The 13,514-nt window shown below is 35.5% G+C and overlaps 1 protein-coding gene across 2 annotated transcripts in view; it reads right to left on the reverse strand.

Annotated features, from left to right (window-relative positions):
- Tbc1d22 (TBC1 domain family member 22) overlaps positions 1–13,514 on the reverse strand; it is a 47,032-nt gene that overhangs the window by 18,249 nt on the left and 15,269 nt on the right. For both annotated transcript variants that reach the window (XM_089250742.1, XM_089250741.1), the window contains exons 6-8: positions 12,097–12,167; positions 3,750–3,878; positions 3,564–3,629 (exon numbers count right to left, since the gene is read on the reverse strand). In XM_089250742.1, coding sequence (XP_089106868.1) covers positions 3,564–3,629; positions 3,750–3,878; positions 12,097–12,167 — 266 coding nt within the window. The remainder of the gene's footprint in view (positions 1–3,563; positions 3,630–3,749; positions 3,879–12,096; positions 12,168–13,514) is intronic.

A 13,514-nucleotide genomic window follows, 5' to 3' on the forward strand; every position in this document is an offset into this window, starting at 1 on the left:
GGTTTATGAATAAAATATGAATATTTTCCAATAACATTTTTTGCGCAAAAACCCTCCTATATTTTTACTCCTTCAAAATTATATTTCATATGAACTTGTACTGCTTTCAGTGTTAGAGAAAAATTAAACTGCTATCGCAGGGAGAAAATCTTTTTATGTGGTCATGTCGCCATTTCTGACAAGGACAAACCGGGTATCTAACTCGTGACACCTCTACACATCCTTTGGTATTTTAGGCGAGTATCTTATCCACTTGTGCTACTGTGCCCTTAAAGTGTAGTCTGAAAACAACACAGATTTTGGAAATTATGTCTGGTGTGATTGAATACAGAATGAGCTCACTAAATTTCTAGAAAAGAAAAAACCTCATTTTTCTCACTGTTTCTCTTGATAAGAATATGCTTGGCTCCTAAACAATGTGGCTGGCTTCTAATTTTTTCTCCAATTGATCAAGTCTTGACTTACTAGGTATCAAACACAGAAATGTCATATCGAAGGATGGTGTACTAATCCCATAGCATGATTTGTTTTTTAACATTTTTATACACACAGAAGTGCCAACTTTTGGAATCCAATAATCTGGAGATTCTCCTGAAAGAGCCCTCCCCCAAAGACCCTTCAAATCAATCAGGAAAAAAGCCTCCCCCTACTTGCATAGCCCAAGGAGAATATAATCATTGTGAAGGCTATCAATGATAGATATACAGACGTGCCAACTTTTGAAAACCAGAAATCCGGAGATTCTCCCGAGGGCACCCCCCCCCCCCCCCACACACACACACTCACAGACTCGATCAAAAAAATAAAAAAATTTCGGAAATTTTTTTTTTAAATAAATTAAGAAAAAGCTTCTTTCCCCCCCCCCCCCCCCCAAGGCAGGTTCTGCATTGCCCCTGAGAAGAATATAATTCCATGTGTCTTTCCATGCGGAATAGAGAAATCACATCTACATACTGTTCATAAAGTATAAGTGTTTCCTTTCGTGGATGCTATCAGTGATTGATAATCTTGGGTATATGAATTCTTAACAGCTTTATATTTAGCTGTATATACCTTAAAGTTTTATATTTTCTTTCTGAAGATGTTTGATCGGAAGAAACGATTTAAAAAAATTCAAATTACAAAGCTGCGGATGAAAAAACATGTTTACCGCATGGCTGTTAATAGAATACAATAACGATTATACAGGAATTTCGGCAACCAAGGTAATTGCCCCTGATAAATGATTGCCGATAAACACTACGAAAACGAAGTCTTTGCCAGTTGCTTAAATGCGGTCAGACTTTTCTTACGGCTGTCCTCTATGGGTGTTTTCCTTAACGACGACGGTAATCACTGATGCTACGGCAACGTGAAAGCTTGCGTAAAATTAATTTTCTGTTAAAATCCGGGAAAATTTTAACGAATCCAGAGAGCGGGAGGAAGGATGAAAAATCCGGAGTCTCCCGCCTAAATCGGGAGAGTTGGCAGGTCTGGATATATAATCTTAGGTATACAAACTCTTAAAAGCAGTTGTATATTTTCTTTTTGAAGATTACAATTTCAGAGAAAACAATTAAACAAAACTTATTAATAAAGTTAGATATAAAGCTACTGACGAAAAAAGTTCAGGTGCCATCACATATCACATGGTGTAAAATCAAACTCTCTCTGTTAATGTGTTTGCAGCGTGGTTGGTAATCAAAGCACTTTAATTCAGCTTTGTTGTTAATAGAATACAGGGCATCCATAATTAGGTCTTTATAATAGGGTCCATAGGTCATCTTATATAGGTCATCCATAATAGGGTCTTTCCCTATTTTAGAGTAGCCTACAGGCGAAACCAGTCATCAGGAAAGTGTGAAATTTTGTGGAGAACTTCATGAAGTAATGGGAATTTGTTTCGGGGGGAAAAATTAGTTGCACATGTCGCCACCAGATCTATCTCTCTGTAAACTATCCCACCTGGGGGCCATTTCCTGAAGTTAAGAGAGGCTACTAATGCCTCTACTTCAGTGCTTCACGTCACAGTGAGTGAAATAAGGAAGGCAGGGTCATGTCTCCAGTGGTGTAGATGGTAGCATGCTTGCCCGGTATGCAAGAGAACCTGGGTTCGAGTCCCAGCGGAGACGCAATGACTTTTCTTTCCGAGTTTAAATCAGCATAATATCAAGAAAATAACTGTTTCTTTTATATCTTGCGCTGAGAAAAAGCCATCTATCTCTCTCTAAATTGTAAAAGCGTTTAACAGTTGTTAAAATTGTAAATGTTTGCCTAAATGTGTCATTTCTTAATAAAACGCCCACTGGTGGTGACAACATGTGCAACTAATCTCCCCTCCTGAAACAAATTCCCATCACTTCATGAAGTCTTCCACAAAATTTCACAATTTTCTGAGGACGAGCTTCACCTGTAGGCTACTTTAAAATATGGTATTTTAATTATGGATGCCCTGCACAATAATAATTATGCAGGGATTTTGGCAACCAAGATCATCTCCTGATAAATTATTGCTTATAAATGCTAAGTAAACAAAGTCATGTCATTACCAGTTTGCTTAAATGTTTTTTGATTGCTTTACTCTATCAAAAAACAATGTGCTTTGTGTTTTGATGGATGCTCGACAGAACTATATTTATTATGGCCATCTTTTTCTCAGCCACCTCATTGGGCATTTTGCCTGTTGTGGCGTTGTATTTGTATAAGTGACGTCAACTGAGAAGGTCAGCAAACTAGGGCTGTCTTCTACAGGTGTTTTCCGTAATGGTGTGACTGCAGTCATACAAGTCACATCATGAAAGCTCAAGGAAAAAAATTCAATCGATCGAAAAATTAGATTTTCTTCCAAATCTAATGTTTCGCCAAAATCTGAAGAAATTTTAAACAAATCCGGAGTGCGGGGGAGGAAAAGAGTGAAAAAAAATTTTGGAGTCTCCCATTTGCCGCTATGGTGGTCGAGTGGTTATAGTGACGGACTCGCGATGCGAGGATCTGGGTTCGAACCCCACAGTCGTGGCCGGCTGAAGTTGGTTTTCTGTGGTTCCCAACTTCAAGGCGCAAATGCGAGCCGATCTCCCCGTTAAAAAGTCTCGCCACAGAGAGAAACAGTCCTACAACGATAAATCATTCAATCATAACACTTAACTCATAGTTAGAAAAACTGGTGACACATGACAGCACTACACACTACACACAACAAGCATTACACAGAAATAAACTTTACGTCAGGTTACACTACACGTACACGCACATTCCCGCATGTACCGATTCGTTGGGGGTTCAGCGGGGGGGGGGGGCTCAGGGATCCATGATGTTCTTAAGTCAGCCACCTCGTTGGGCAATTTGCCTGTTGTGGCATTGTATTTGTATTTAAATCCAGAGAGTCGGCAGGTCTGTGCACATTTAGTTCCATGCAACAAACCTTAATATAAAATTTTCTTTACCCTACTACTTCGAAAATTCAAATGAGCATTGCTTTTCATCCAAATTTCACTTCATATTGAAATTTTAAAAATATATTTGTCACTAGAAATATATTAGACAATCATTTAATGAACAAACAGCTCAGTAGCGAGGTAACTTACTTGTTGGACTATTTCCTGTTGAAATAAGGGAACAAGGGGACTCATTCGAGGTACATCTATATGAATCTATAATATAAAAAAAAATTGGAGTGTTGATCAGATTTGTCACCTATGTAATCAGCTTTACATGTGCTTTGAAAAGTCAACAGAGTTAGTGAAATGTCAGTGGTATAAAAATAAAACTACCTGTCGATATGTTTCTTGATGAATGTCTTCATTCCTACTTTCATAATACTGAGATAAAAAACTGGCATACTCTTCTCGCTTTTTTCGAAGACTATACTCCCTCCTTTCTATGTTAGGTGGCAAAATATTCTAGGGAAATGATAACGATACACATCATGATTAAACCCTATTATAACATTTAAATAGCATGTTTTACATAAATTTACAAAGAAAATTTTAAAAAAAAACCATGAATAGTGCTCACGAAAGGATATCAGGAAAATTAATTCCATAAAATTTAATCATACGAGATAATTGAAAAATAGTGCAATATTTGATCCCCAACAAATTATATAAAGTGTACAACATCAAGTTAAAACATCATTAATATTTCAATGTTTATTGGTTGCACAACATGTTCAAAAAACCAGAATTTACCAAATTTTTGCAAGTTTCATCGTGCAGCTCTTCACCTGTTTTGTCACAACAACACAACCCAGAATTCATCACAGGAGGTAGCTGCACGTCAAGTTCCACCCACACTTTTAGGAGAAATCAGGCATAACTGATCTTGATAATAGCATAGATATGCAGTATAATACATGTCTACGTGTGTTAGTTGATGCCTCGATATTAAGTTTGATACATCTCGACTGTCTGAGTGTGACAGAGAAACTTTTTGATGCCCTCTGATGTGGTTAGTGTCGCAATTGATGAATGATATAATATCATCATCACATACTTCCCATACCACTGGGGGGAGCATACAACAGGAAAGTATTCCAGTATAATCAGAAACTTCAAAGTTTATCTTAAAATATAGCACAAAGTGTCTAATAGTTTTTCCCTTTAGAAGCAGATTATCTTGCGTTTAAAGTTCTTCTATATCCAAGCTCTACCGAATGTGTTTTCTGTCATCAACAATCATAGTCAACAGTAAATTTTCAGGGTGTGCAAAGAATGCATTACGTTCAATTACTGGATTAACAACTTTTAAGTAAGTCATCAAATAAATACCGCTCTGGACAATGTCCCGACTTTATTGTTTTGGATATGTCTAATAAATACAGTACTGCTTGTCTTCACTCAGCAGCTTTGTCTACTTTTAGAATCAAACAATCTACAGATTCGTACTCCACTACAGGGAGCTTTCACATACAGTAAGCTGTTGCCCAATGGGCTCAGAACAATATTTTGACCTTGTGGTTGCAACAGCTATATCTGTGGTTTGAGGCGTGAATGCAAGCAGATCTCCGTTAAAAAGTCTTGCCTCAAAGAGCAACAGGCCTACAACGGTACAAATATTCCATAATTTCACTTCACTCACAATTTTATATAGATGGCAGCACAAAATATTCTATACAACACTATATATGCACTCAGACTGTTAGGTACACACACGTTGTTCCAGACTCTGTAACAAAGCAGGACTGGAAGAGATCTCTGTAATGAGATGAGTCCAGTGGCAAAGTCCTGGCATTCAGATTCATCGCACACCGTCTATATGCGGAAAAATATGAAGGAGATGGAGTGTTGTTTGTTGAAATAGAGTAGACACATGATCCACTGTAGTGGTCTTCTCACATGCAGTTCCCGTGTTCTCCAGTCACACTCAGGCAGTCATGAGAACTCATTTCTTAACTTGTTATCGAGGCCTCAAATAAAGTATGTGGACATGAAGCCAGAGATAACTACATCATATCCACGCTGCTTTCAAAATCAGTCATTCCTTATTTTTTCCAAAAGTCAGACTACAAGCGTGTATACTTGGGAAAGATCATTGATAAGTTTTGAAATATAATGTAAATTATACACACACCTACTTTAGATGGTTGATTGGGTAGGGTGCGGGTGGAACTTGACATGCAGCTACCTCCTGTGGTGAATTCTGGGTCGTTTTGTTGTGACAAAACGGGCAAAGAGCTGCATAATGAAACTTGAAAAAATTTGATAAATTCCAGTTTTTCAAACATGTTGCGCAACCAATAAACATTGAAATATTAATGATGTTTTAATTTACTTTACTTTAATGAACCATAAAATAAACAGAACAAACTTTTGCGTGTCAATTGTGGAATTTTAAGTAAAAAAATTCAAGAAAAATGTTCAATTTCATCGATTTCCATAAACTTCAAGTATGATGCGTGACCGGAAGATATCAATGGATTTAGAAAATTTTCATGTTTTTTTTATTATTAAAGGAGGTAACTTTTCCACGTTATATAGGGATTGGAAATTAAAAAAAACCTTTTTTTTTCACCAAACCCTAGTGTACATCTCTCTAAACTCATATTTTAACATTACATATACAGCAAGTACTCAATGTTATGTAACCACGTATGTTATATAGAAAGCAGAAGTGGAAAATGAAAATTTGATTTTTGTAGCAGGAAAAATGTTGTTTTTGTAGTAGTATTTATCAGTTTCGTAGCACTTTAAATTTTTGGCAGTAAATAAAATACACAGTTTTTATATACATATATGCAGTAGCATACACAGGATTACACTACTTCAAGAAAAAGTGTTATTTCCAGCTTAGAAGAAGGGAGTGTGTTCTCCCCCCCAAGGTACAAAATACATAGAGACTTCCTCTAGAAGAAATAATTATATTTTTTTAAATATTCAAAGCATAAAATTTTTTTGAGAGACTTCTTGATATTTATATTTTTACATTCTCTACAATATCAATAAATGAGAGGCTTTTAACATACAGACGACACGTTTGATTTAAAAAATAATTTAAAAATTAGTTTTTTTAGATTTAGCTTGTAGACTTGATATAATCACTAATTAAAATTAAAATCACTACAGAAAAGACATTACACTCATTCGAGAAGTAATTATTGTTTTTCTTGTTTTTGCCGCTGATGCAAGTCTAAGTAGTGCATTTGTTCTCTTCAGTTTCAAGCATTTTTGAACGTTTGATCTTGCTTTTTTTACCAGTTTACCCATTTCATATTTAAAATTAAATAAAATTTGATTCGACATACTTTCAGATGACTTCTTTTCCTGGGTCATTCTTAGAATATTTATTAGAAATTCTCAGAAATTTAATAGTAATTAAAAACTAGACTTAAATTATTTTTAATTTAAACTACAGAAATAAAAACTATAAAATAATGCTTAAACTATTAGAAATTTAATAGAATGATTCTATTTTCACAAAAAATTCAATCCAAGTACATTTGTTTTCACTCTTTATTTTTAACTGATTTGTGATTGCTCCATGTATTTTATTTTCCAGCATCTTTGACAGATTTTCAGTTTCTCATTTTACTTCCAAATTTTCTATTATTCCTTTTCTACTATTCATTCTCTTGATATGCCATTTCTTTTTACTATATCCACCAGCATGTTTAATGTTCAATGGAAAATGGTTTCCAGATAAGCATTAATTAAAATTACTTCGTCTAGACCAGTGATTCCCAACGTGGGCGTTAACGCCCCCTGGGGGACGATGGAATGTTCCGGGGGGGGGGGGTCAGAAGCTACGGGTTTAACATAGGACCCTATGTTATACCCGTAGCTTCTACTGCCCCCTGCACGTGCAGCGTGAAAATGCAGATTGGTCACAAAAACCTGAATTTCAAGTTTTTCACCAATCAGCGTTTTCACGCTGCAGAAATTCTACTCCTAGGAAAACCTGGCTTTACTCATGGCATATACAAAAGTCTGCGAGTTTCCCCAGATAATTTTACTCATGCAGCTTATATGCCGAAAGGGACACCAGAATGATGTCTTGCGCAGGTGAGAATTTTGTCTCAAGCCTTCCCTGCTCCTTCACATGATTGCATAGGGGCTATTATATATTTTTTTAATAAAGGGACCCGTGAAAAATTAGGACCTGGGTGTCCATAGAAAATAATGACCTAGGCAAACCACATTCCCAGATGTGGACACCAATAGCTGTCAGTATAACTGCTCCATCTAAAAGCACTGTAGCCTGCGTGGGATGACCGTTAAAAAAAGGATAGGTCCAGGGCAATTTATTTCATAGATTTGTTAGATCAGCAGTTCTCAACCTTTTTGACTCGCGGAGCACTTTCTGGTATGTAATTTCTATGGCGGAGCCCCGTAGGTCTACTTTTTATTTATTCGTTAAAGAAGTTACTGATTCATTTACATTATTTAAGATATTTATATCCTCTTTTTCAAATTTACTGTTTTTTTTTAAATTTTTCTCAAGCTGCCGCGGAGCCCCTGAGGAGTGCCCAAGGAGCCCCTAGGGCTCCAAGGAGCACCGGTTGAGAACCGCTGTTAGATTCTCATATTTTATGATACAGACCAATGTTTCTCATAGTATTCTGATCTTGGAAGGGTCATCACTGTCCTCTGGAACTGCGTCTGTTTTGGAATCAGCTATAAACTGTAGATCCCAATACAATTAGCCTAGGTATGCAGAGTATGATAATGGAGACAAAAATGGTCACTGTAGCCTGTGAGGGATGCTAGCTTGTTACCATATCATTTTCATTATCAGAGTGTCTACCACCTACCCAAAGAAAAGTTTTCTGAATTTTTGTTGACCTCTACTTGTCTGCCTAAATAAGCTTTGCTGGAATCTTACATCAAATACCTTTCAAACCAAATATGACCATGATAATTTTAATTAATGCCATTTTCCATTGAACACTAGACATGCTGGTGAATGGTGTGAAAGGAAATGACATATCAAGAGAAAGAATAGTAGAAAATGAATAATGGAAAACTTGGAAGCAAAACGAGAGACTAAAAATCTGTTAAAGATGCTGGCTCATTCCATTTATGGCCCCCAAGAAATAAAATTGCGAGGAGGACAAATGGCATCATCGAAAAGTCAGCTTCTATTATGACGCAGCTTCAAAATTTTCTAAGGAAAAATTTTGTTTGTGGTGCAAGATGGCACAGAATTGAAGAATTTCAGCATTTTTGTAGCAGTATGTAGCAAATGAGGGGAAAATTGTCAAAATTGCAGAAGAATGTAGCAGAGTTCGGAAATTGTAGCAAATTGTAGCAGATTTTCCACTCAGCTTTTGGAGGGGCAAAAGAATCTAATTCTTCACAGATAGCATAAAGGGAATTATTTTATTCCAATAAATTTTAATTCTCTACAAAAATATTTTTAATTTTTTATCTCGGGGGGGGGGGGAAGAGGCCCCTTAAAACCCCTTCCAAATTTTGCTTTTGGTGAATATCTGGGTTTGGAACTTGCAATTGTGAAATGGTAATTGACTAAAAATGTGATTTTCTAAAGATTTCAAATTTTAAGTTTGCTATTCCTTTGAAAAAACTTCTGGTTGCCACAGCGATCACACAGACCTCTAACACAAATATGCATACATTAAACTTCAAATGCACGCATTATCAGTTTGGAGGATAGATGCAGGGCCGCAACTGGGACGGGGGAGGGACAGGCAGGTCTAGTGTCCTGGGCTTTGGACTAGAGGGGGCACCAAATTCACCCTTTATAACTGTTTCTCCAACATTACATGGGTGTGGCTAAATGTGTACTTGCCCCATTTGAGAAAGTAGTCCATTAGTTGCGGCGCTAGATAGATGGCACCACCTACTGAACACAAAACATGCCAAATGCTGGGCGCACACACATAAGCACACTGTTAAGTTTCTCCAACACAAATCTGGCATAGTTCCCGTATTCAGGTGTTAAAATATGTGGTAGTTAAATGGTGACAAATCAGAATGGTGGACCATCAGGGATGGAAAATAAAATCATTTTACCAGGAAAACCAAAGTATGAATAGAGAATCAGAAGATAACTGTCTGAGAGAGGAGAGAGAGAATTTAATTCTTTAAATTTGATCAGCAGATATTTAAAGTGCTAAGATTTTTTTAATGAAATGTAAAATCAATCAGAGAAGGGAATTTATAGATCAATTTATTAGTAAATATATAAATGTATTCGTCCAAGTGATAATTAAAGTGAGTCCTGCTTATAACGTTTTTAAAAAAAGTGTCATGAAAAACATTGTAAATAAGAAAACACTTTAAACAGGAAATCTTAATGAGAATTACTTATTGTTAGGACCACGAAAATAAGATGTACTAAGTGGAAAAACCTTCCAAAACGGGAGAAACGTTATAAGCGGGATCAACTATTTATTTTTTTAAGATTTATTACATGTGCATAATTCCATACGTTAAATTCTCAGTGCTAATGAGCTTCTTTGCAAGCTTTTCCTACTAATAGACAATGAAAGTAAACAAACCTTTGGATAGAACATGTTTTTACAAACAAATTATTTATTTGATTCACAGAGATACTTTCTCTTCCTCCTCCTACCCAGAACATGGCCCACCGCTGTCTCAACGAAGAAATATAAGCAGGTGATCAGACCTGGGGCATGCTGGAAGAAAATTCCAGTGAATTATGGGGGGGGGGCATAATTTTTTTTCAAAATATTTCCACTTTCACTCAAAAAGGACCCAAATTTTTCGTGACCCAGGTAAATTAGAGTACAGAGGCATCTCTGCCATTTATTAACAATCGAATTAGAATAAAACTCCCTGCGACACTACAACTTGGAATTGTCCCTTACTAAATGGTATTGGTGTCCCTTTTTGAAGCAACTGATTCATTGTGTATTGATAACTCATGATCCATCCCGTTGGAAATTTTGAACACTTCAATAATATCCCTGACACCTGCGTTCCTCCAAATGTAAGCGTAACTCAAGTCTTTCTTCATAGCTCAAGCCCAGTGTGCCAACAAGAGCAAACATAGCTCTTCTCTGCACTTTGTCAACCAAAACTATGCTTTCTGTACGTATGGTCTCCAAAACTTTACAGCATACTCCAGTGCAGGACGAATTAAGCCTCAGGAAAGCAGAAGAATGACTTCAGGAGAATGCAAAGAGACTATTTTAAGAATGAAATCAAGTATTCTATTCAAATTTTTTACCACCACTGAACAATGTTCACAAAACCTAAGCTGATCGACAATGAGGATTCCCAAATCGGTGACCCTAGTTGCATCTGGCATAGAAATACCATTCAACACATGAGTGAAACATGGACTATTCAAACCAAAATGAGTGCCCATGCACTATTCAAACCAAAATGAGTGCCCATGCACTTAGCACTAAAGGTCATGCTCCATTAATTATCACATGCTGCAATCATATTCAAGTTCATCTGGACCCCTAGTGAAATAAATGGTATGTCTACGACAGCACATCACTTAAATGCTGCTTCTAATTGAAAGCATGTTTCTATAACCAATACTTTACGAGTTATTAGAAGTAAAACTGACTCAAGTTTTCAGCTGTATATATGGAGAGCTCAGAAGCTAAATCAGTGTAAGTCAATAAAAGTTAAAAATGAGATAAAAGGACCTTTTTATTCCCTGGTGCTATTTGCTGTTGCAATATAAAGATAGCGACTTAAATACTTTGTCAACTATGAGTTTTAACAATGAAGAGGCACTTGCAATACGAGTCATTTTTGGAAAATTAACTTGCACTAATTGGCTCCTGAGACCTCAGAATATTGTATGTTTTGATTACATTGTGGTAAAAAACTCATTTCTACCACATAAGTGAAAGTTGAAAAATCTTGAAGTATTTAGCAATAATGAATAAGACACTCAAAATAAATAATATTACAGTTATGCAAATTTTCAAACACTATAGCATCTCAAAAGTCTTGAATAAATAAGATATGCAAAAAGCTTCAGCAAATATATTTTTGAGACTGAGGCAACACAAGCATTACTCAATCCAACCCAAGGGCAAACTGAGATAATGACAATACCTACATATAAACAGCTGCTTGTCAATTCTTAAATACCAAAGACGAACACTGACTATAGAAAATGATTGCAAAAACAAAATTTAATAACTACGGACAATAGAGTTTACTCAAGTCTTCCATGTTTTCAGATAAGGAGGTTAATGTTACACGTGTTTTAGCTTTCATAACTGTCAAAAAAATTTTTTTGCTTATATATACTTTGTTAAGAAAAACTTCATTTTCTTCTACTAATAGCTGGTTAAGAAGCTCATTTTTAATGGATTTTTCAGGTTTAAAGGATAAACTTCTGTTGTGTGTACTTAGAAACAGCTGCACACATGTTTTCTAACTCCCAGCAGCTGTTATATGACTGCCTGGGAACATAAAGCGGCTGTTTCTTCAACAAGCATGGTTGAGGAGCCATGCGGAAGTGTTTGCACAAGCTTTTGGCTCCCACATGCAATTCCAGACTGCACATCACTGAGGAAAGGTCTCAAACAATATAACAAATGTCATTTCAAAAACGATCGCTGCTGTATTTCAAAACACCTCCATTTAATCAATGCCAGATTTTCTCAAATCAAAAGAGAAAATATATATAATCTTGCATTCATTAGAAGTTGTAATATTTTCAACTTACCGATAGTATCCTCCAAGTTATCGGCCTTACTTTATAAGGGATGCCCATCCAACTTAATTTTATGAGTTCATCTAGAGATATGAAGGAATGCATTCGTTATCAGAATAAATGATCCAAAAAATACATGTAAAACAGAGTTTTACACATACAAAACAGATATGGTATAAGAATCGCCATGAATCAGCTTTTTGATTTATAGAATTTTCTTTGTAATGTAATGACTTTTTTTCTGAACTTTTCTCACATTTCTCTGGGGTGATTTACATAAATATAATGAAAAAAACATTCAATGTACTAAATTTCATACATGAATAACCTTAATGATAATAAGCATCTGGAAATCAAAGCTATGATTTCAGTGAAAGATGGAGAAACACAAAAGTCATTCCCTTCAATTATGAAAGTCAATACTTTTATATGAGTTTTACATTCCACTCAGAATTTGCCGGTCTGTGCACAAGCCTTAGAACCGAAAGTACAATATATGCCTAGGCAGTTTATACTTTTATACAATCATGCAAAATAAAATTAGATCGCTTCATTAAATCTATTTACTATTCATTCTATTGTAAACTTATCTAAAATAGCTTTGTATGAGTACATTTTCAGTACAAATGGTTTTTACACATTATGCAAATAAGTGGGTAAAAAAATTAATACAAAATTTTGTATCAACTTAAAGTGTTAGAATATTTCAGGCTATGAATAGACATTCAGTTAAGCAGTTTCAATAACTCTTATCCAATTTCTCACATATTAAGTATGAAAAGAGGATGGAACTAGAAAAATTTCTCAATTAAGTGATCTATCCTCTTATCTGGATCTTACATGATTGGAAATAGCTGTGGTTACTTCCCAACTGTCTGAAACAACCGCTTGATATCAACCTTTTTTTATTCTGGATGATAATGAAATTTGTGGTTGCAACTAAAAAAATCGTATTCATATTTTGATCTTTTTAATTTTAGAGCTAATTTTTTTTCTCTTCAAACTTAACAGATAGTCATCAGTAGGGCTCAGATTTATATCATATTATAATCATTTTCGAGCTATTGGTTATATTTTAAGCATTTTTGAGCAATCTGTCATATAGGATTTTCCAAGCAATTGTTTATATGTTTTGTTCATTTATTACCAAAAGTTTTAAATCTGTAAGCTTTTTCTTCCAAGTTACAGCATGTGTTTACCTTCCATTCTTGTCCCTTTTTGGGAGAAAGAGTAAAAAATTTTACTTTCCCAGTAGCTATTACATTGTATCCAGGGGAAACCATCCTAGCACTGCCAAGCACTTGCGAAAGATCTTATTCAATTGGACACACAAAATCTTCAAGTTGAACATGTTTCTATCATGTCTAGTAACAGCTGTATAACTAAGATTTTTGTCAGGAGAGGGAAAACTTGGTTTCGCAATCATCATG

This window comes from Pholcus phalangioides, unplaced genomic scaffold (assembly GCF_987345545.1).
Source record: "Pholcus phalangioides strain wild (caught in Gottingen) unplaced genomic scaffold, Ppha-v1.0 ptg000024l_1, whole genome shotgun sequence".
In the NCBI taxonomy this organism is placed as follows: Eukaryota; Metazoa; Arthropoda; class Arachnida; order Araneae; family Pholcidae; genus Pholcus; species Pholcus phalangioides.